This window comes from Emydura macquarii, unplaced genomic scaffold, assembly GCF_026122565.2.
Source record: "Emydura macquarii macquarii isolate MOO-44397 ecotype Brisbane River unplaced genomic scaffold, CSIRO-AGI_Emac_v2 contig_2369, whole genome shotgun sequence".
NCBI classification, from domain to species: Eukaryota; Metazoa; Chordata; order Testudines; family Chelidae; genus Emydura; species Emydura macquarii.
Genome location: NW_027132506.1, coordinates 1,928,527 through 1,952,186, shown reverse-complemented (window position 1 = coordinate 1,952,186; position 23,660 = coordinate 1,928,527). Strand labels below are relative to the sequence as shown.

The following is a 23,660-nucleotide window of genomic DNA, read 5'->3' as shown; positions in this document are numbered from 1 at the left end:
AACAGCCAAAAATAACAGAGGGTGAAAACTAGATGGGAGGCAGAGGTCTCAAAACCCTGGACTTTCACCATTTTCTCTATTTTCCAGCACAAAAATGAAATGTCAATAATAAGCCCAGTGATTATACAAACAAAACAAAAAAAAACTCATTAGTATTTTAGCTCAATAAACACATTCTAGGTTGGTTCAGTAAATGGAGCAATAGTCCATGCATTAGAGTCTGGCTGTCGGGTTAGCTTCAAAGGTGGTACCACAGCCGGGGTACTGTCATCATATACTGCTGGCTTCACTTGGGAATGGTGGATCCAGGAGGACTTTTCTGCACCTTTACTGCTGTATGGGTAGTTAGCAGCACCTGGAATGGTCCTTCCCAAACTGGCGTTAGGGGACTGGAACGTCTGGGAATTTTTATCCACACGCGGTCACCAGGTTGGTAAGGGTGCACCTCACAATCCAGGGAAACTGGCTGGAGTAGAGCTCCTGATTTCTGTAAGAGAAAAAACGCTTACGCAAGGATTTCACATACTCATATAATTGGAAATCCCCTCCCATAAGAGTTCTAGTGAGAAACTGAAATTGCTTTGCCATTGCAGGGGGATGTCCAAACAACATTTCATATGGGCTAAGACCAATATCTTTCCTTGGCCTATTTCTTAATTGAAACAAAACAATAGGTAGGACCTGAGGCCACTTTAATTGTGATTCACGGCAAAGTTTTCCCAATAGGGTTTTTATTTCCCGGTTTACCCTTTCCACCTGTCCCGAACTTTGCGGATGGTATGGGGTGTGTAGTTTCCTGGTAATTCCAAAAGCTGCATACACCTCGTTCAGCGTTTCTTCAGGAAAATGACTGCCTTGGTCAGAGTTAACCATTTGAGGGAGCCCGAACCTAGGGATGATCTCCTTTAACAAAAAATTTCTTACAACAGTTGCAGTTGCACTTCTGGCAGGAGTAGCTTCAACCCAGTGGGTTAACTGATCAACATATTTGTAACCTTGACAGGCTGGCAAGGAAATAAAATCCAGTTACAAGTTTTCAAATGGTAAAACTGTCCATGGCTGGGCACCTTCTTTTAGATCTTTCCGGGGTACTGCATTAAAGGCTTGGCAAGTGGGGCAGGATTGGGTTATCCTTTTTGCTACCTGATGGACTCCAGGAGCAAACCATGTACGCAGGATGGTATCTGCGATGGCTGCCGCCCCATAGTGCCCCTGGCTATGAATCTGCTGGCACAAAAGAAAAGGTAAAATGGGCTTACCTTGGGGAGTCCACCATAATCCCTCCTTTTCCACTGCCTCATAAAGCCTTACCCACCAGGCTTTCTCTTCTGCAGTTATGGCATTTGATATTTCCTTCTCTTGTACTCCTGGCATGAACACTGGAGCAGACACACAGCAGACTGCAGCAATCATGGGGCTCTTCTATCAGGTCAGGTTCTGGTAATTGTGTTGCTGGATTTAATATGGAACACCTTTGAAGGGTGATGTTTTCTGCTGCCAGTAAAATCACTTCATACTGGGCAATTCGTTGGTGGGAGAATGCTTGGGTCTTCTCTCGTGTCATAAGGGCTTTCACCTCATGAGGCACAAATACAGTCAAAGGATAGCCCAACACAAGATCTTTACTCTTTGTAATCATCGCTGCTGTGGCTGCAACAGCTCCTAAACAACCCACAGCTCCTTTGACTACTGGATCTAGCTGGGCAGAGTAATAAGCTACCGGTTGTCTCCTGGAGCCGAAACTCTGGGTTAGGATTCCAGAGGCCACCCCCCCTCGTTCGTGGAATGGCTTTCTGTAATCAGGGAGTCCCAAGGCTGGAGCTTCACTTAATTTCAGCTCAGCAGTCTCTTCAAGAGGCTCTGGGACAGAGGCTTTAGTTAACTCACAAGTTCCCCAAAAGCAGGAATCCAGGGTCTGCAAAATAACAACATGACTCGACAGGGACAGCAGTCACGATGGTGGCAGGACTGGGCACGACTGCATGTCGTGGAATGACATAGGCATTTATTGCTCTTAAGTCCTGAACAAATCTGTACACAGGATTTCCTTGATCATCTAGCTTAGGTTTTTTAACTGGAAAAATCGGAGTGTTACAAGGTGAAATACAAGGCCTTAAAATTCCTTGTTCCTGGTAAGCATCAATTAAGGGCTCCAAGCCCTTCTCTGCCTCTCTAGAAATTGGGTACTGAGCCACAGCAGGTGGGGGTTCAGGTTTTACCTGTATAGTTACTGGCAGTGCTGATCGAAGGAGTCCAACATCAGTAGTATTCCATCCCCACAGGGAATCAGGCAGGCTCTGTAATTCTTTAGGCAAAGTTAGTTTCCTGACTCCAGCACAACATACCATCACAAAATTCTCCAACTCGTCTAGGGGCATATCTAATTTCACAGCACCAGAGGAATCACAATGCAAAGTGGCCTTCAGTTTACACAGCAAATCCCTCCCCAACCAATTAACTGGAGAGGAATCGGTCAACAAAAACTGATGTTCCACAATTAAAGGTCCCACAGTAACTAATACTGGCGCAGTCTTAGGAACTTGCGTAACTGTTCCCCCCCCCACCCCCACTATAGCTTCATTCCCATCAAGTTTGTACCCTACTACATTTGCATCTATCGCCAGAACTGACTTTGTTACCCCTGTATCAATTAAACATTCATAATTTACATTCCCCACAGTTATAATTACATATGGTTCTCCCCCCTTTTTATAACACACAGGTATATTTAAACAACACAAATTATCATCACATGCACTTTCAGCATCCTGGAGCTCGAGATTTTCCTTTAAACATCATTGTGAATAAGAGTATCCCTGGTCAGGCATAATTGGCTGCCCGCCAGAGGGAGGTGGAGGAGGAGGTGGGGGTACCCCTTGCTGGTATGATGAGCTGTATGGAGCTGGCATGGCATAGGCATAGGCATTAGCTTCCGAAGCTAGGCGAGTTGGACAATCTCGCTTAAAATGTCCTGGCAGCTTGCACCAAAAACATACTGGCGTTTCTCTTGTATTTGCAGCTTGCCCCCCCACTCTTCCTCTTGCTCTGCCTCTGCCTCTAAGAAAATATCCTCCTCTCCCTCTCTGGGTCAACATTGCATTTTGCATGTTCACAGCTAACAGCTTGAGCTCATCCTGTTTTCTCTTCCCTTCTTTCAATTGTTCCTTTACCTTTCGTCCTTCAAACACATATGACGGATTATGTGTTAGGACAATAGTCCGGAATTTTCTGATAACTGTAACAGGGTCTTGCCGAAAGGAGGGGGTGGTTTTTTGCCAAATAATCAGATCCCCAGGGGAAAAAGGGGTGTGTACCCTCAGCGAGCGCTGTGTGTGCCCATCGGGTATATATTGCAGGCGCAATGGGGCAACGGTGGAGGTGGTGGTGGTGGTGTACTCTCCAGATTTCTCAGCCCTGAACTTGCATTCTGTGCGGATATAGCCGGGGCTTGGCAGGGGAGGGGAGTCACCATTCCTTCTACTGCTTCGTTTTTTCCTCCCAGCCTTCTCTTCCCCCCCTTCTTCATCTTCACTGATACTGCTGCAGCTGCTGTCGTCCTTATCTAAATCTCGCTTTCTCCCACGGCCGCTTTCCTTGCCTAAGTCTCTACACTCCTCTGCCTGAAGCGGAGCAGAGACAAGAAGGGAGGGAGTGGCTGTCCCTCCTGCGGCAGGTCTGTTATCTTGTGAGGCCGGAGTTAGTTGAACTATAGCTGGTAGGGGGGCATTAGGGGGTAAAAGGGGATACAAAGGCTCAGGTGGTTCCTCCTGTCGGCTTTTCAATAACAAAGAGCTTGGAATATAAGGGGGTAGAGTTTCCCTCTTCACTGCAGGCATTGTCGTTACAGGGCAAGCTCCAGTAGAGAGATGTGCCCAGCAATACCAATAATCCATCTGCCTCGGGGCTTTTTCTTCTAGCTTATGTCTTAGTTGTTGTAGCTTGCAATAATCAAAGGTACCATAGGTGGGCCAAATTTGGGTATCCTTGTAATAATATTTCTGCCATTCTGTATTTAGTTTTAGGACTCGAGTTTTCTTCATTCCTTTTAGTACCGGTAAATTACCCGCAGCCCATGCTGCTAACACCGTCCCTAAGGGACTGTCCTCGGGGATTTTTTTACTTCCTCCGAGCCCCATTTCCCGTCCACCACTATCACTCCACACACACACACACCACACACTCTCTGTGTCAACACAGCCTCGGCTTTTGTCCTCTTAAGGACAGGTCAGTGAACCTGATCCGAGCCCTTATCCTAGTACTTAAACTAGCACTTATTTCTCCCGTTCATACCTCGTGGACGACCTGTGCACAGAACAATTGGGGATGCGCTTATCTCTTTAAAAAAACACACCTCCGGAGGATTTTGCAAAAACAAAGTGACAGAATAGAATAAGCTATGGTCTCTTTGCGGGAAAAGAAAAACAAAGTCTGCCACACAGCATTTCTGGCCTTAGAGGACTTGCCTCGAACCAGCTGGACTGCCTGCAGATAGGTCAGCCTGTGTGCCCAGTATCCAGAGAGACCAGAGAGGGACCCAATAATTGGTCCTAAACAAAACAGATAGAAAAGCTGAGGAGATTCCATGCACAAAAACCTTGTGCCACCCAGAACTTCCATGCTTAATAGCTCTTAGGCCCAGCGCGTGGCCACTGTCAAGGACAGTGCCCGTTTCGGAATCTCCTAAGAAAACCGGACAGACACAACACAAAACATACAGGTACCTGAATCCCTTGGAGACTGCGAGACTGCAAAGGGTCTCAACTGCTTTACAGCCTTCCCTCGAGTTCCAAACCCCATCCAAAAGCCCTCTGGGTGAACTCACCCTATTGCCGGCTGGGGCGTTGGCTGGCGCAGGAACTCAGGGTCGGTTTGCAAGGCAATCCCACCGCTGCCACCAGAATTGTTGGAAAAATATCCAAATGAGGTTCGTTTGCCCTGCACCAGGAAAAGAGATCCACGCAGGTAGTTGGGCAGTCTCCAAGTTTTATTTCTGCAGAGGTCGGACACTTCCCAACAAGTGGTCAGTGTGAGACCCCGAAGGCATGCTCTCTTGCATATTTATACAAACACAAACAAAGAAATTATATATGCATAAATTCTTAATGCTTATTGGTACACTTAAATTATTATTGTTATTACTATTAACGTTACACTTTATACTTCTTCTAACTATAAACATATGCATAACATACAAATAAGGGCAAAAGGTTTCAACTTATCTATCAACATTGTCTAGACTATGTCTCAAGACTGCAAAAAACAAAAACTAAATTATAACTGACTCTTCGTTTCTTCTGTTAATCTTTCTCTCTGACCTTGGCAGGGATAAGCACCATAAACATATTGAAAAGGAGCGGGAGGGTGATTTCAACAGAAAGCAGAACACTAAAAACAACAAAATGGAGTAACTGTGGTCAAGCAACCAATTATTTTCTTTCACTCCCAAGCCGGCTACTACCACGTGGAACACGCCCAGGCCAGGAGGCGGTAGCGCAAGGGTTAACAACCCGGCTCCGGCCCGCACGCGCTGCCTGCTGGGAGTCGTAGTCGGCTCCCAGGCCGCGCGCACCGGCGCAGAGCATCACGGGCAGCGCAGTCCCGGGGCCTGTCACAAAGCGCGACGCGCCCCCTGCGCAGACTGCGTCTCCCAGGGGGCAGCGCGGTGGTGAGGGCGGGGCCCGCCGCGAGCGAGGAGGGAAGATGGTGGCGCCGGCGGCCGCCGCGTGGTTCCCATCTCAAGCAGCGCCCGGCCCAGGCCCCGATCCCGCAGAGCGCGCCAGGCCCCGCACCGCCCCCGCCTCCTGAGCGCGTCCGCCCCCGGCTCCCCTCGCCGACATGCCTCGCTCCCGCAGGGCGCTCGCCGCCCGGAGGAGGGGCGGCCGCGGTGAGTCACCGCCGGGGGTGCCCAGGGTAGGGGGGTGGCTGGTGCCATGTGGGGGGGCAGCTGTGGGGGGTGCCCTGGGGATGGTGCCGTGTGTGGGGGTGGTAGCTGTGGGGGTGCCCTGGGGTGGCTGGGTGGAGGGTGCTGTGTGGGGGTAGCGCTGGGGGGGTACCCCAGGGTGGTGGCTGGTGGGGGGGGTGGCTGGCTGGGTCACCTTGTGGGGTGGGTGCCCCGAGCACTGACCCTCGCCGCCCCGCTGGGCCCCGTCCCCGCTGCCTGAGGGTGGCTGGGGCGAAGGGCGGTGTCGGGAAGCGGCCGGGACCGGGGGTCTCTGACCGCTGTTGCAGGGATGGCAGGGGGTGCAGGGACACGGCAGGCTGGCACGTGCCCTGGCACCCCCGGGGCAGATCTCCCATGGCTGGCTGCGGATTGCAGAACCAGCCGCGCAGTGCAGTTGTTCCCTGGTGCCCATTGAGGGCTTCATGCACAGAGGGGTGCACCAGGTGGGACCCAGTCCAGCCTCGCCAGCTGTGCCTCAGGACTTTCCAGGCAGGGCTGCATGGCCTTTTATAAACTCTATTCCCCCGTAAAACAGCTGATCTGCTCTGCAAGCCAGCCTCCCCCATGTCTCCCACGACTGACCGTGCTTGGGCGCCCACTCCCAGCAGCAGTTGCAGTCTGTGAGTGGTCTCACTCACCTTTACTGACTCACTCCTCAGACAAGGTGTGGGTGATTGGGATAAGCCATTTATGACAGGCACTATCATTTTGTCCTGTGTTTGTACAGCACCTGTCAAAGCAAGGTCCTGGTTTGTGACGGGGACTTCTAGGTGCTTCCTTGATAATATGCTATTGTCCTCAACACACAGAGACTGAGGTCTGGCCTACACTTAAAACTGAGGTTGATGTAGTTATGGCGCACTGGGTTGTGAAAAATCCACACCCTTGGGTGCCGTAGCTATGCCAATCTAAACCTTCAGTGTAGATGTGGCTAGTTTGATAGAAGAACTCTTGCGGGAGTTGGAGTTACTACAGCGCTGGGAAAACACCTTCTGTCACTGCAGTCTGTCAATGCATCTAGCATAGACGTGGCTTAAATGACTGACCCAGGGAATCTGTGGCAGAACAGGGACTTGAACCTCAATCTCCTGAGTCTCACAGTAGCATCCTATCCACTAGATTCTGTCCATCCTTCCTCTCACTGTGGTTGACTGAAGTCTCCTTAAGTGAACAAACCTTGCCTTTCCTATTCCTTTAACGCCCTGTGAATTGAAACAGCAGGTGCAAATACACTTAGTTATATGTGCAGTTCTGTTGCTCTTGTTTTGTGCATTGAATGTCCTCTTGTAGTGTTACTTGGTCTGGGCACCTGTTTAAAAATGATTAATTGCATGATAAATGTACACGGTGCTCAAACTTTGACCAAGTACTAAAAATATAAATCCAATAACAAAATAATCCTTTCGGATTTCTAGCAGGGGGGATGCCTGCTAAATCAGGGTAGCTCAAGACCATCTTCAGTATCTATTTGAAGTCTCTGAAGGCTACAGATTCCAACATGAATATTCCACTGTAATCGAAGCAGCGAGAAGGGTAGTTGGCATATTGTACCTTGTATTAAAGATGAGGAGAGCTGTGATCTGTTTTTTTTCTCCCAAATTAGGTACATACTTTCTGCCAAAATATAGCCCTCAAATGTGTGTTTAAAAAAGAAAAAGTGTGGGAACTGAACCTAGTTTTAAAGGGGAACTACAGGGGGGAAAAGTTAAAGTAAGCCATGTGTCATATGGGCGCCCACTAACAAAGTGGGGGGGGGGGAAGATTTCAGCACAGGAGTTAAAAAATTAGACTTCATGGAAGTTCTGGATTCAGTAGAGATGCCCCAGTGTGTATCAGTGGCTGTGTGGGACTTCTAGCGGTTCTTCCTTTCTTCTTAAATCAGGAAGAACAGAAGAATATTCCAGGATCCTTTAATTTAAAGGGTTGCCTTAAATTTTTTAAACTGGCTCACTTAAAATTCCAGTTTCTGATAATGTCACCTTTAGATAGTAATGCCTATGTTTTTGTCTAAAAAACAAACAAACAAACAAACAAAACAGAAGCATTAATTTGCTGTGCTTGCTGCTTCTGTTCAAAGGTCTTTTCAGCAGAGGAGAAACTGATTATATATGGGAAACAGATATTGACTAGTGCTGTCAAATGCACACAGTACACTGGGAAAAACAGAGAATTTATTCTGTATCATTGCATTTTGAGTCATATCATTTGGGTTGCGGTAGCATCTTAGAGACCAATCATGGTCACATTGTGCTAGGCACTGTAGTGTAACAAACAAAAAGCCTCTCTCTGCATCTTTTATGTTTGTAACTGTATAATAGGTTTAACAAAAAAATATTTCGAAAGGAATATGACTTTTTTCAAGTTGACAGCATCTCTTTAAAGCTTATTTCAGTGCTGAAATCTCTTTCCAAAGCACATTCCTGTTTTCTCTATCTCCATTTTCACTTTCCAGTTCACTCTTAATCTTATTTTTAAGCAGTGTCCTTGCATGAAAGAATGCTACAAATAGGGAGACGCAATGTGTCAGTTACCTAGCCTACGCTTGATAGCTACCGTAGTCTTCTGATACCTGAGTGCAAACCAGAAGGGCTTCCAGGCACAGTTATTATACAAAGCTGAAACTCTTTCAAGCCACACTTGTTCTCCTACTTCTGTGCATGCATCTCCTCTGAAATCTGGCACTCCATCTCATCTCCATTTCATGTAATTTGCTGCTGGTCAAGTGCCCACGCTGAGATCTATGCTATACGCCATTCAAAGGTAGCCTGTTCCTGCCTCAGGTCGCTTAGCATCTGAAAGACACTGGAGTCAAGACATGCTGTGAGATCCAGAGGAGGGAGCAGACATACCTGGATGGTTTTTTTTAAAAATATCCATAAAATGCGGCAGTAAAACTTCTCAGTTGTCGAGACAAATCTTTGACTGGACAAATCACGGAAGCGGTTACTGTCTGAAGTTCAGTGGCTGCTGGGGAATGAATTGCTAGCCCCATTCCTGTTCCTAGTGGACCATGTCATAGTTGGCGTTCTGAGGGAACCCTCAGTGAGGTTATTCCAAGGGGAACAACTTCACTAAGCAGGAGGAATTTTACAGCTTGTGCACTGCAGTGTCTCTGACCAGCCTGGAGCTTTCCATTCTTCACTGCTGTACGAGAGGGATGTCCAGTGTGTGTCTTCTGCCGGTGCACTGGATGATCGCACGTTCACCCATGTGTTTGCAATACTCCAAATACACACAGCTGCAATGATACCAGCTGGCTGTTTGCTTACTGGCTTGGAAGCCAATGCTGTGCAAACAGCTGTTCATCTGTTTGGTGTCTGTACTTTGTGAGATCACCTGGAAGGCCTGGCTAACATGAATCTACCCCAAATCATAGGAAGCCCCAGCCCATGTGCAGGATATTGTTTAGGTTGTGGTAGCACTTGAATATGTGTGGCGTTCTCTAAACAGCCAATTTAAGCAACTGTGTTCAACAAAAATGTGAGAGACACTCCCCCCACCAAAGTTGAATTGAACATGGCATGCTCTAACATGGTTTTAAATGTTTGCCACGTGTTCAGGGCTTGAGTAATTTTCTAGGCATTTGTTAGCCAAAGGGCTAAATCTAATAGCCAGAGAGCAATGCAAAAGATGAGGGTGTAGGATAAGATCTGGGGGCTGTCTTCACTGAAATCCACAACAGGATGCCCTTTTCCTGTGCTGCTAGGAATGGGCTGTTCCTGGACTCTGCTTGGACAGCCCCATCTTCGTTTGGCTGGAGGCCGTTTTACAGTGATTTCCTCCTGAGGATCTCAGAATGCAAATCTATTAGTAGTAGATGGGTCCATGCACCCCAGCTGCTGTGAAGGAGGGGGAGGAGAGAGCGATGCTGAGAAATGGGGCAAGCCATGCTGTGTGTCGGGGTGCACCATTAGACAATACAGAGCTGCTGGTACCACTACTTGGCATCAGCGTGCGGGCGACTTGCGGGCACTTGAAGGTCACAGCAGCTAGTTCAGCATGTGAAAGTTCACCCATGCGTTCTTCTCGTCCCATCCCCCTCTGCATGTCCCTCACCGGCCGAGGGGGCTTGGGACAGGCTTTGTGTGTGTCTCATTCGGGTTTGAAAGGCCCATGACCTCCACGTGCAGATAGAGGGACTTGCTGACTCTGCTTCCGAAGGATCCAAACCTGCTCCCTTTCTCCCTAGCCCCTGCATTGTTTGCCAACGTGCTGGCTTGTTCCAGGGGAAGGGATTGTTGCTGCCAGGGCGGGCTGCGTGTTCATCTCTCTGCCAACTGGGCTGTTGGCTCGGACACTCTGTGGCCACCTCGTGGCAGGCATGGAGCCAAAAGAACGTTAACCCTTCAGTAGCATGTCCCTGGCACAGAGCATGCTGTGATGAGTACGACTCCATATGCCAGCTGCTGGACAAGGATTTAAAAATAAAGCCCAAAGGGTTATCCCAGTTCCACTCCCTAGCATCCTGTCTCCTCTGCACTCTGATCAAGGTGTGTCTCCTGAACTCCAGCCCCTCTCAGCTCTGTCGCTGACCTCTTTTGGTGGTGGCTGCCTGTTTAGTTCTCTCTGTAACTTAGTGTGGTGCTGGTTTGTTCTGATTATAGCAGTGGAGTCCTTGGCTCTCTTCCCGCAGAGTGTATCTCTCCATTTCCTTATGGGGTCACGTAAGGTGAGCTGTCCTCTGTTTACCGCTCAGCTCAGCTTTCTTGGGCTGCATCAGCACACAGTTCCCAAGCCCTGTGTGTGTCTGGCCTGGCTGGGGAGGAGCCCCATGCAAACTCTGCACGCGCCGTGCTGTAGGAGCCCACTCAGGTTAAAGGCTCACTCTATGCAATTCTTCAGCAAGGCACCTCCAGAATACCATCTAACGTGTGTATAGCGCCTCTTCTCCCAATGATCCCAAAGTGCTGTCACTCCTACCACCACTGGCCTGCATGGGGGGGAGGTGCAGACAAAATAAACCTTCCATCGAGTGTCCGCTGCCTGGTTCTGGGTCTCCTAGCAGCTTCTTCTGAAGTGCTGGGTTTTAAAGAGCTAGGAGGGGTGTGCCGTGCTGGCACTGGCTGGTTACCGGTGAAGGTGGCGTTCAGTTTTCTCTTTCAACAAATGTCTCAGTTCCCAGCTGTGAGCTATGTCCTCCCCAAGCCAGGCCTCAAGTGGGGAAGGGGACTGGATCCAGATTACCCTTGGGGAAATACCCACACTGGGCTGGACTTTCAGGGATCTTGGCTGTACCGGGGGGAGAGGCACTTGGCGGCCACCTGTGATGTCTCCAGCTGGTGTAGCCTCTGGAGCATCCTTGCTCCGACGTCCGGCTTTCTCCACAGAGCCCCTGCCTTTTGCCAGTCTGGTTCACACTCTTTGCCACGCCTTTGGGGACCATCACTGCCTTGCTCTGTGATGGGGGGAAGAGGACAGTGGAAGGCAGTGGGTGTCAGCAGCTGTAGATGGCTCTGCGGGCTGACACGATTAAGACACTTACCTGTCCATGAGCAGTTGCTGGCTTCCTGTCCCTGCCCAGTGTGTCGCTGGGTTCCGCCATCCCAGCTGTGCGCACACCACTTCTCCCAAGTGCTGCTCTGGCACACTCATGCCCCAGGGCTAGCTGCAACCTGAGCTGCCCAGCCGACCCCTCTAGGGGACACAACCCTGTGTGGGGAGCACCGATCCAAATCGATGTCAGCACCGATCCAAATCAGTGTCAGGTGTTAAAGCCCAGCACTGAGAGGGAAGCTGCGGGCACTTAATCCTGGGCTTTCCTGGCCTTCATCACCCAGCTCCACCAACACACCTGCCGTACCCCCACATCTCCCCCCCTCCAAGGTCCCCCATTTGCTGTCCATGCTCTCGGAGGCTGCTCTGGGTCAGCCTGGCCATTCGTCATCCTGCCGGCCCATTGCCTACCTCCCTGGAGCCTCATCAACATGTTTGGTGCTGCAGAAACCACGGACAGGCCCTGCCCCAAAGAACTTGCAATCAAAGCCGAAAAGAGGGAAGATGGATTGTAATGGGGAGACTGGGATGGACTGTACTCCTAATAGCTACATACCAAGCTGTCTCATGGCCGGCCTTGGCTTCCTCCTGTCTGATCTCTTGGCCTGCACCTCGTCACCTTCCATATGGTGCTGATTATCAGAGGCTGCAGGCCTCGCTTCTTTATCAGCAGGGCACGTCTCAACTGGAGTTGCTAATTTGCCCATATCCTCCCTTGCTATCAACAGTCTGCGTGGACGCTTGCCGCTTCCTTATTTGCAGGCTCCGTCTGATGCAATAGTGCAAGCTAATATTGCCATCTCCAGCAGCGCGTGTGGCGATAGCAGCAAGGGGTGTGGGGGCTGAGCCCAGACCTCAGGGTGCAGATTTGTCACTGGTGGGGATCTAGTCGGCACGCTGAGTCACAGTACGGCATGTGGCGCCCGCACAGCAGCGCGTTAGGACGTGTGGTGCTTCGCAGGCATACAGCAGGGTCCCTGCCTGGTGGGGCTGGCAGCCTGAGTTGGATGACTCGTGAGTGAGGCTCTGTGGGCAGAGGATGGGGAACATGGGCGATCGGGGGAAGTGACCAGATCTCCCTTTGCAAGCTTCCCTGGCGTTTGGGCACCTTACGCCACTGGGAGCTACAGGAAGCAGGGCCGGCTGGCTCAGTGATGACAGATCCCAGAGGAGGAGGGTCGTGTCTCTTACAGTTGCTGGGGTGGGGTGGGAAAGTGCCTGACCAGACAAGTGAGGCTCTCCAGGAGTGGAAAGTGGGGCTCTGTTCTCTCTAGCGGCCACCCAGTCGCCCTAACCGCCTCTGCCCCGGTGGTTCCCCAGGAGCTCGGAGCAGTGCCAAGGCAGAGTCGCAGGCCAGCGATGATGAGGCAGCCAGCGAGGTGCAGAGTCACTACAGCAGCGCCAGCGAGAGCACCAGCGTTGCTGAGGAGGGAACAGGTGAGTGAGGAGCTGGGGGTGTGACGGGTGGAGATGGGCTGGCCTAGAACCACGCCACAAAGACCCACAGCCTGGCAGGAGCAAGCTGGGCGTGTAGCAGCCAAGCAGTCTCTGCCTCGACGGGACCCCGAAGCAGTTAGCCTCCCTCCCTTCTCCACAGCAGTCCCATGGTTTGCGCTCCCTGCCAACCTAGGCAGCGCTGCTGGGAACTTACCTGGGAGCAGCTGCCTCCCGGAGGCCACCCCACCTGTTCCTAGTGTCCCTCCTGAAGAGCTGTTCTTAGAAGGCCACTGCTGGGTTTACGTCTGGGATGACGCAGTGTGCCTGGGTCAAGCTAGGTCTGGTGCAGGCTTCTCCCCGGCTCTGCCGACGCACCTCAGTCCAGTCTGGGGCCCCAAAACAGTCTGGGGAGCCCCTCAGTTTGTAAGGCCGGAAGGGACCTCTCTGATCATCTAGCCTGACCTCCTGTATAGCCCAGGCTGGGAACTTCCCCCTAATGAGATTCCTAGAGCAGATCTCTTTGAAAGCCTTCTAATCTGGAACACCTGCACCTTGACCCACAGCCCCTGTGCTGCCCCAGTGCTGTTGCTGCCCTACAGCTCTGCCAGTGCGCCTGAGCCACATGCTTTTCCATCCTTGGCATCTTCCCCCTCCCCCCCGGTCCATAAAAATCAGGGGCAGGCTAAGAAATCCCAGGCCTCCATTGTGTAAAGGACTTTAACTGATGGAGCGTGAGGGCTTGTCCCAGGCTCAGTCACCCTAATTGATCATGGAGCTGTCTCCAGGTCGGCCCCGCAGTGTCAATGGGTCTGGTCGGGCGGATGGGTGCAAGGTGGCATGGCTGCTCCTCTCCTTCCTGAGGCTGGAGGTGGGGCCAACATGGGGAGGGAGAACAGCTCCGTCTGGCCACTCGGGGCTTGACTCTGCCTGTGCTTGCAGGGAGTGATGTGGTGGACGAGCAGGCCCAGCAGGAGGAAGTGGAAGACAAACTGAAGGAGTGCATTGACAACGTGACGGACAAAAGGTGAGATATGGATGGCCCAGGCCAAGGCTTCCTCTCGCCTCCCCCAGCCCTGGCCCTTCATCAGGGGATGCACTGACGTCCAGCATGCTGCAGCCGTGCTGAGCACTCTCACCGCCTCTCAGTCCCTGAATCCCTGCAGTGGGTGTCAGCAGGTGCCGGGAGCCCTGCGCATCGAGGTGCAGCGCACGCCCGTGGGCTCAGCCAGACGGGGAAAAGACGCGAGAGTGTGTCTGGGTTTCATCCCCAGTTTTCTTCCATCCAGCTGGGAGAGGGGGAACTAGTGTGGGAGGAGTCTCGGACCTGATGGAAGCCAGGGCCGATAGGGGTGCGACGGCAGCTCCTGTGGGATCTCATCCTGTAATTCCATTCCTCCTCCTGGGCAGTTTCTGACCGCAGCTGAGCCAGGCTGGACAGGACTCCCTGGGATCTGCCCTGGAATCACTGGAGCACTCTTAGACACGTTTCATAGTAGCTGGTGCCACGTTTGCCCCACAGCCCTGCTGGGCCTGGCACCTCTGGACTTGGAAGGGGGGTGCCCTGCGCCCCCTCTTGAGAAGAGCCCACTAGGATGGTAACTCTCCCCCTTTTCTCAGGGCTTCCCTGGCTTGGAGGGTTTGTCGTCCCTTTGGAACTGGCTGCAGAATGTGTCCTTCCCCCACCCAGCCCACCCGCCTACAAGGAAGCTGATCTAACTGATGCGTGGCCCTCGCTGGCCTTTCCAGGTCCCCAGCTCCCCCTCAGCGTCTAATACGGGGACTCTTTTCCAGCACCAAGACGCGGCAGGTGGCCCTGGAGAGCCTGCGGCTGGCTTTCTCTTCCAAGTCGCTCTTCGACTTCCTGCTGGAACGCCGGCTCACGCTCACGGACTCCTTGGAGAAGTGCCTGAAGAAAGGTCAGGCAGCCCCTGCCCTTCCAGCCCTGAGAAGGTCCTCCTTAGTGGGAGGAAACATCTACCCTGCAGGTCCAGCCCCTACATGTGAAACCAATCTTCCCTCTGCAGCCTAGATCTTCTCCCGCCCTCAGCAGGTCATGGTGGAAATGCACACAGAGCGTTAGAGCTGCAGGCGGCAAAGATCCCACATGCCGTGCAGAACATGCAGTGCCTTAAAACAAAACCTTTGCAAACCCACCTACTTTCCCTTGCCTGCCTGGCAGGGCTTTGTCCTGCCAGTGCCAGCCCCCAATGCAGTGTGGGGAATGCAGCTAGCTCCTTGGGCTGCTTTAGGAGCTACCTCTGCCTTCAGCTCCTACAGGGGGCACTTATCTGTGCTCTAGACAGGATAAAACCCTTAAAATCAAAGAAATCCGCTTGTTTGGGAGTCCCCCTCCAGTCTGAAGAGACCAGCCCAAAGTGGTGAGCAAAGCTCTGCTCTGCCTGCGTTGGAAATTCACCTCCATCCAGCGGCTGACAGGTGTTGGTGCATCTCATTGCCTGCACGTGACGTGCGCTGCTCTTGCGTTGGCGCTGGCCTGCCAGGTGGAGAAAGGGAGAAGATCTTGAGGCTGATGAAGGTTGTCTTCCTCTGCCCTGCAGGTAAAGGGGAGGAGCAGTCTCTGGCTGCCAGTGTTCTCACACTACTGTGCCTTCAGATGGGCTCTGGCCCTGAGGGAGAGGAGGTTTTCCACAGCCTGAAGCCACTTCTCATCAGCATCCTGATGGACTCCTCGGCCAGCCCCCTCGCTCGGCAGAGCGTAAGTAGCGAGCCTCGGGGGCCTGGGCGGCCAGCTGGGGTGCAGGAGCGCAGAGCAGAGTGATGCTGGTGTGCCGTGTGGAGCTGGGTCTCCCCAGCACCAGATCTGGCCCAATTCAGCTCTGCGCTTGTGGGACTATGTCTGGGCTGTTGTCACCGTCATCCATCACAGAACGTGCACAACTGACCATCAGCCATGGAACTCGGCTCTCACTCTCCATCAGTTCTGGCTTCCCCAGGGACACATCGCAGAGACAGGTGTGACGGGGAGATGTCTCTGAGACAGGCTGGGTGGGGTTCCTGGCTGGGCCGCTCACGCTGACCCCACAGACCCCCAGCCCCCTGGGAGAAGGGGCCAGACTCCATACTGTCAGAGAAGGGGCTGGGACAGGGTCTCTCTCCCCTGAATCCTGCTCTGTTGCTGTCGATGGTCTAGTCTGCAAAACTGGGCCGCGATCCACGGAAGTTAGACACTGGGGCCCGGGGCAGGGAATGTCCCCGCATTCTTTCTGTAACCTGCTCTTCTCCCCGACTCCTCTCTGTCTAGTGTGCCACGGCTCTGGGCATGTGCTGCTACATCGCCGCTGCGGACGTGGAGGTAACCAAATGGGGGCTTTAAACGGAAAATCCAGGGAAAGCTGCTCAGCTCCTGTAGGCTCAGGTGTCCTCTGACCAGACCAGACCAGAGCCAGATACACTCGAGCCATCACTTCCGCCATCCTGAGGGGTGCAGCGGTTGCTATTGATCATCACACGACTGCTCCGGGGAAGGCAGTCTTAGTTCTCCCCTGTCTGCAGTGCTGCCTGATCCTCGCAGCTTGGGGCTGGGGTACCGGCCTGGAGGTCCTGCCTGGCTGCGGTGCTAGACCCGGCTGGGGCAGTCCTGGAAATGTCCTGTTAACTAGTGACTAGCTTTGATCTTGGCTTGACTGGTCCCCCCTCCTCCCCCCCGGCTCTCCCCTGGGGGTTGGGTAGTGGGATGTCTCCCCTCTAGTGGAGGGTGGCTGTGACCCATTTACCAGAGCAGCTGTTCAGAGGACAGCAGTGCTGAGGAGGTACCAAAAGCAGAGTCCTGTTCCCTGTGATCAGACCCGTCCCCGGGAGGGACCCAGGGAACCGGCTGCCATGTCACGTAAGATCCAGGAGTCTTTGGCCTTCATCTTCGTGTCCTTGGATCTCCAGCTGCTGCCAGCATCCACAGGCAGCAAGTCCCAGGGGCTGGTTCCATGACTAGGACAATGTGGAAGCATCAGAGAGACACCCCGGCCCCCAGCAGCTCATGACTGGGTTAGGCCTGGCCAAGGAGTTCCTCTGCCACAGAACCTGGAGTGTCCATGGATAACAGGCTGCTTCCGGGCCCGGCAGACCCTGAATCTGCTGACCCAGCTGAGATGCTCTTGTTAGGATGCTGGGGCTCATTGCTGCTCTTCCATTCCTCTGGCCCCATAACCCACTGACACGCCCCTTCTCTCTCCTGCCCTCCCAGGTCCTGGTTTCCTGTCTCGCCTGCCTGGAGGGCATTTTTGGCACTTCCTGCCCAGAGGAGGGCAGCTCCGTCCCCACCCACCAGAGCCCCCTGCTCCAGACTTTGCACTGCAACGCCCTCCAGTCCTGGGCCCTGCTCCTTACCATCTGCCCCAGCTCCCAGATCAAGAAGATCCTGGACAAGTGAGTCACCTGTGGGTGCGAAGGTGGGCGGGGGCTGAGCTGCCATTTAGCTCTTTCACGCCAAGGGTTCGGATGGCAATGCATGCCCTGTTGTACAGGCTGGGAGAGCCCTGGGGCACTGGGTCAGACGGTGGGGTAGGAATAAGAGGAACAGCCTGACAGTGCAGTCTCCGTTGTGGCTGGTGAGTAGCACGGGACAATGCTAGCAGCTCTCCGTAGGAGGTAACGTGGCAGGCCGGCTCCCTTGCTCTGCCTCCACCCTCTCCTGCCTGAGCAAGGCCCGGGATCTCTCCTGGCTGCCCATTGCCCTCCGAGATGCCCAGGCAAGTGCGGCGTGTCTGGCGCTGGCTCAGCCTTGATTCCCCTGCTCTCCTGCCGCAGTCACCTGCTCAAGCTGCCTCTGCTGCTGTCCAGCGACAACGTCAACCTGCGCATTGTGGCAGGCGAGACCATCGCGCTGCTCTTCGAGCTGGCCCACGAGCTGGAGGTACGTCGGGGGCACTCCTGGCGCTTGGGCCGACTCGCTGCTGTGTGGAACGCGGGTGGAAGGCTTTAACCCTCTGCAAAGCCAGCGCCGCCCTCTTGTCAACCCGCAGAGTGACTAGCTTATTCATCTGCGTTGCTGGCGCCGGGGGTTGGTGGGACCTGTACTGGCGCGGTTTCCTTTTTCTATACTCCTGATGGGGTCCCACAGTCCACTTCGCTGGCAGGGGATGCCCAGGGTGTGTTCTGGCCCCGGTGACTTTGTGCGCTCACTGGGTGGTGTCCATTGAGAAGGCTGGCAGTGGGACCGGCTCCCCCACTAGCGAGTCTTCCCAGCCCAGCTGACCCGATCCTGGGAAAGGCTAGTACCTGAGCTCCAGGCCATGGCTCATCCCTGCTCTCAGCTGGGTCTCGAGCTCTGAGGTGAATTCCTAGCAGGCCCCTCATCTCCTCTCCCAACGTTGTCCCTCCCACGCAGGAGGAGTTCTTCTACGAGGACACCGACCTGCTGTGCGCCAAGCTGAAAGCCCTGGCCACTGACAGCAACAAGTACCGGGCTAAGACGGACAGGCGCAAGCAGCGCTCCATCTTCCGCGACGTGCTGCACTTCATTGAGGTGCCCGTTAGCCCCTGCCAGCTCCAGAGAAGCCCCTAATGCAGCCACTCAGCCTGCTGACGGGAGCGTGCTAGATCTGGGCACGTCCAGGCCAGAATTGAGTTGATCTTGTCCAGGAGAAGCTCTGGGTGATTCTGTTCCCGCCAGGGTTGGGGGGTGGGTTTTCTCTGGGGCTAGGGTGGGGCTTTCCCCCGCCTCTTTGCTCATGCGTCCAAGCAGCTCCCTTCCCCCTCCCCCAGCCCCTTAGTGCTGTTTTAATAGCCTGATCTTCAGAGTCCCCCGACGCGCCAGTCTGAACCCAGCCCCCATGGATTCCTCTCCCATGCTCTGGTGTGTCTGGACGGCTCAGAACTCATCCTTCCTCTTCAAGAGGCCTTGCTTTTAAAGCAACTTTTCTGGCTTTGGTGATATGTGCTGTTGTGACACACAACACACACACAGAGCCACCGCCACCGCGCTGCTGGCTGCTCTCCTGAGCCATGGACATCCTGGCCCCGGTGAAGCAGGCTCTGAATTCTGGCCAGGAGAGGGGTCGTGATCCTGGCTGTAGGACAGGGACTCTCCGTTCTAGGCTGGCCGCTCCTGCGGGCTCCTATGCTTGGGGAGGAAGCTGTGGCTCTTGCAGTGGAGTACGGGTGGCAAGATAATGGTAGTTTCCTTCCTCTATAGGAACAGCTGAGCGTGCCCCCATGATCCCTTTGATAGGCCAGCCCCTATCTCCTAGATAATGCACATACACCCCTGGCTGGGCACGAGGCAGGGCAGCAGTCAGTACCTACCTCGACCGACGTGGGGCTCTTTACCAGACTCTGGGCACATCAGGCCCTGGGGAGCTGCTTTCCATGAGTGGGTGTGTGGTCTGGCCGGGCACCACAGAGGGATGCGTGGGGCAAGGCCAGACCTGGCCTTTGTGTGCTGTACCCTGATTGGTGCCCCTGCTGACGGAGGTGACGTGGAGCTCCGGGAGGCAGGGGGATTGCTGCAGAGGCCAGCGTGGTTCTGGGGGGGGGCGGCTTGGCACACACCTGGCCCCCTTCAGCCTGTTACTGCCCCGGCCCCGAACGCAGGTCACAGCTGGGATCTCTCGGGGGGGGAGGGGGTCATGCCACCCACCGGGGATGCCAGACCAGTTACCCAAGGGTGGGCCAAAAGGTCCAAAGAGATTGGGCTTGGCCCCGCCCTGGTGGTGGGGGCGGGAGGGTAACCCGGCAAAAGGCTCATCATTGAGAAGTTGTGTCTTGGTCCAGGAGCGCCCCGTGTGCGCCCTGCTCGGGGGAGGGGGGGAAGGCAGAGCACATGTCAGAATGCCAGGGGGCTCGGGGAGGCGCTCGCGCTCTCCTGGCTTCCCCCGCAAGGCACTGATGCCGCCTCCCTGCCCCCAGAACGGCGAGTGCCACGAGGAGACGATCAAGTTTGGGCTGGAATGCATGTACGTGGACAGCTGGGCGAGGAGGAGAACGTACAGCGCCTTCAAGGAGATGCTGGGCTCCGGGGTCAGGCACCACCTGCAGGTACGGTGGTGGCAGGGTGCTGACAAGGTTTTGGGGGGCGGAGGAGAGGTAGGATCAGAGACCCTCCCAGGTAAGTGGAGGGGGGGGGAATGTCTCAGTAACAGATGCTTGGCTGACCCTAAGCAGCCGTGCGGCAAGGGGCTGGGTGTGGTGGAGGAGCAGCTGCTGTCCCCTTGCCGTGGCTGGAGGGCTCACAGATGGCTCATGTCATCTTCAGAACAACGAGTTGCTGCGTGAGATCTTTGAGCTGGGGCCCCCTCTGGTGCTGGACGCCGCGGCTGTCAAAGCCAGTAAGATCTCCCGCTTCGAAAAGGTACGTCGACGGGTGCCTGCAGCCAGGCCCCTTTCTGCCAGTTCCAGCCCCCCCTGTATGCTGCTGGGGCCCCAGGGGGCTCTGGGAAGGGGTAGGACGGAGCATTGGTGTGTCCCTGTCCCCCCCCAGCCATCCTTGAGGTCGCTGAGTGTAGTGGGGGGCATGGAAGGGTGGGTCAGCTTTGCCCCCAGGAGAAGGCTTCAGGGAGGCAGAGCTGTGGGGTGGGCTAATGCAGGCCAGGCTGGGAGTTCAGAGGGGACGGCATAGATCCTAGGCGGCTCCCCGTTCCAGGTGGCGTTCTCCTCTTCCCCCTCATCCCCCTGAGCCTCAGGGATCCAGAAACCAGGAGCTCCCTTCCTGCTTTAAGCAAAGGGCCCCAGTGCTGGGAGCAGAGACCCTCCAACTCCATTGACACGGGACCCCAGACAGCCCTGGGGTGGCTAGGCCCGGACACGTCCCACTGAGCGAGGCAGAATCCCACTTGGCCCAGCCAGCTGCTTCCTTCTCTGGTGAGGGACATGCACAGGGCCGACAGCCCCAGCCACAACGTCCCCATGATAACCTCAGGGTCCCGACCGCCTTAGTGCTTGGGTCCCCTCCAGCCGCCCGTTCCCCTCTCTCTCCCCCCAGCACCTGTACAACTCGGCTGCCTTCAAAGCCCGGACGAAAGCCAGGAGCCGCGTGCGCGACAAGCGGGCTGACATCCTGTGACGGAGGCTGCTCCCTTCACCGCCTCCTGCACAAACCCACAGACTACAGACCCCGACCACTGTGATGTAGGGGAGGAGCCAGGTTGGGGGGGGAGAGGCGCTTGGCCCTCCCAGCTCCTTGACTCGTGCCGTGCCCCCCAGCCATGGGGGCTTTTATAGATGTACAGAATAGTATTTAAATGGCGTGGCTGGTGGATCCCGGCAGGACAGCCACGGACACGTGGCAGTTTTATTTTTTTAACCAAAAAAATGTAAGCGAGGTTTGGGTGGAAGGGAAGGCCCCCCCACCCCCTCCCTTTTAGCTGGTGATTTCAGCCTCCTCTGGCTACCCCCCACACTTCCTTACTGGCGCATCGGGCCGTCTGGGTGCTGAGTTCCTGGGAATGCACAGTCTGGGAATGGGGTGGGAAGGGAGGCTTTTGGGCTGGGTATCGTGTATTTCTCCCCTGCTGTGGGAGCTGTTTGGCTTGGCTGAGTGAAGTGGGAATTGGAAATTGAAGTGCTGGTTAAATGCTGATCTTGTGGCACTACTGGAGAGCCTGTTCCCCCTCCGCTGTCCCTGTTCCCCAATTCCTCCCCCTCCCCCCCCAACCCCTCCCTTGCTCAGGGCTCGCCTGTCCCTGCCCCACACACACTCTTGCACTACGCCCCTCCCACCTGCCCAGGCTGGCTGCCGGTTCCCTTGCCCTGGATCTCTCACTAGCCTTCAAGGAGCCTGAGCCTAGCTCCGGCTGTGGCCAAGACTGGCCCTGGGCCAACAGCAGCCATGGGCTTGAGAGAAATCCCGGCTCTGTGTTGGGGTGGTGCTGCCGGTCCCCATGCTGTGGGGCCAGGCTTGGGGAGGTTGGAGATTAGGGAGAATGTTTTCCCTTGGAGGGTGGTGAAGCACTGAAATGGGTTACCGAGGGAGGTGGTGGAATCTCCATCCTTAGAGGTTTTTAATCCCTGGCTGGGATGGTTTAGTTGGGGTTGGTCCTGCTTTGAGCAAGGGGTGGGACTAGATACCTCCTGGGGTCCCTTCCAACCCTCATCTTCTAGGATGCTGCCCAGAGCCAAAGAGCTGGGGAATGGGGCCAGCTAGCCCCTGCTGGGAGGTTGAGGCCTTCCTTCCCTAGGATCCCTGCCCCTGTGCTAAGCCTAGGAGGAAGCACCCCTCATCCTGGCCTCGCCTACGCTGGGCAGAGCAGCTGAGCCAGCTGGTTTTTCTCCTTTCTTCCTCCCTAGCAGCTTGCAGGCCAGGGGAGGTAGTAGGCTGGCTTCAGGCGCCTCTGTGACACTGTCTCCAGAGCAGTGACTTCAGCTGCCCTCTGCCAGGCCCCCCATCTGTGTGTGCCGTGGGGCTGGAGTGCAGTGGGAGCGAGTGGAGTGACTTCACCACCAAGGCTGCAGAGCAGGCCCCAGGCTCGCAGCCTTGCTGCTCTGGGTTAAGGCGGGGCAGCTGGCTGGGAGCTGGGGCTGTTTAAAGGGGACTGGGCTCTCTGGGGCAGGGGACGAGGAGCGTCCTTGGGTCTCCCTCTAGTAGCAGAACGGTCCGAGGGCTGAAGCAGGGCCGGCTGCTGGGACCAGGGCGCTCTGCCTAGGACGATGATATCAACTTCCCGCTGCTGCTCTGAGCCCCGGCAGTGGGAGGAGGGGGGCACCCACAGCAATTGTGCCAAAGGCTGGGGGGAGAAGAGCTGGCTCAGGGAGAGGTGGGGCAGGGCAGCAGCATGGCCTCGCAGGGAAGGACCGGGACAACAGAGAACCCACTTGGAACCAGTGCCCCGCAGTGCTGCTGTTCTGGGAGCCCTCTGGGTCTTGGGCCTGCATTCCCCGTCCTAGGGGGTTGCCCGTGAATGTATTGGAGTGGTTTTATACACTGTGATGAGCAGAGATCATTAAAAGGCAAATGGCTGGGCTGCCTGGTGCTGATTTCCAGGGAGGGGAGGGGCAGGGAGATCAGGGCTTTGGACATGGGGTGTGGGGATCAGCTGCTCTGGGTCAGGGGTGTGCTCTCTGCAGCTCCCCCTCAGCATGTGCTCTGCCCTGCCTGGTCCCGGGCTCACCTCCCAGCAGCAGGAGCCAAGCTTCCCTTCCCTGCCTGCGTCTGGCAGCGAACCGTGGGAGAGCCCTGGCCGAGCCCCTGCTCTGTGTGCCGGGCTGGAGCCCCCCCTCGGCCATGCCCGCAGCCCCGTCCTGCCATGCAAAGGAAGCTGGGACACAGCGGTGGCATTTCACCGGTGCTGCTGCTTGCACATGTGCTGTGCCAGCAACCGTGGGCCACTCCGTGTGGGGGAGCGTGTGGCACGCTCCATCCTGCTTTGTCTCAGGGGGGCCAGAGCCAGCAGGGACCCCGGTGAGCATCTTGTCCAACCTGCTGTGCGAGAGGCCAGAGAACTGCCCCCAGGTACCCCCTAGAGCAGGGCAGCTAGGACACGTCCTGCCGTGGTGGGTGAGTGTAAGGAAGGAAGAGACTGGCCCGATGCTCTGCAGAAAAGGCTCCTGTCGCCTATCCCTGCCTGCCTGCCCCAGCTGTGCCAAGGCCCCCACTCCTGCCCTGCTGCCCCAGCCCAGGTTCCCCCAGGCACTGCTGTGCTGATGCCCCTCGCTCCCACCCCTGCTGTTGTGGATGGGGGCTGGCTCCCAGGCCCTTTGTGCCTGCCCCAGCGGAGTTAGAGCAGCCTGGGGCTGGGCCTGGCTCTTTGGCAGGTGCCCAGAGCTGGAGGGCAGTGGGGATCTGACCATGCCCCTGCCAGTGGGGGCAGAATGCAGGGAGGGGCATTGATGGGGGTGT

The 23,660-nt window shown here is 55.3% G+C and overlaps 1 protein-coding gene across 1 annotated transcript; it reads left to right on the top strand.

Annotated features, from left to right (window-relative positions):
• Window positions 1-5,683: 5,683 nt before the first annotated feature.
• Window positions 5,684-22,783, top strand: IFRD2 (interferon related developmental regulator 2). Its single transcript, XM_067561208.1, has 12 exons — window positions 5,684-5,884; window positions 12,755-12,871; window positions 13,811-13,895; window positions 14,663-14,787; window positions 15,430-15,587; window positions 16,134-16,184; window positions 17,073-17,254; window positions 17,636-17,741; window positions 18,216-18,353; window positions 19,736-19,864; window positions 20,082-20,177; window positions 20,808-22,783. Exons 1-12 carry the CDS (start codon window positions 5,836-5,838, stop codon window positions 20,886-20,888), a joined length of 1,317 nt encoding a protein of 438 aa, XP_067417309.1. The 5' UTR covers window positions 5,684-5,835; the 3' UTR covers window positions 20,889-22,783.
• Window positions 22,784-23,660: the final 877 nt, after the last annotated feature.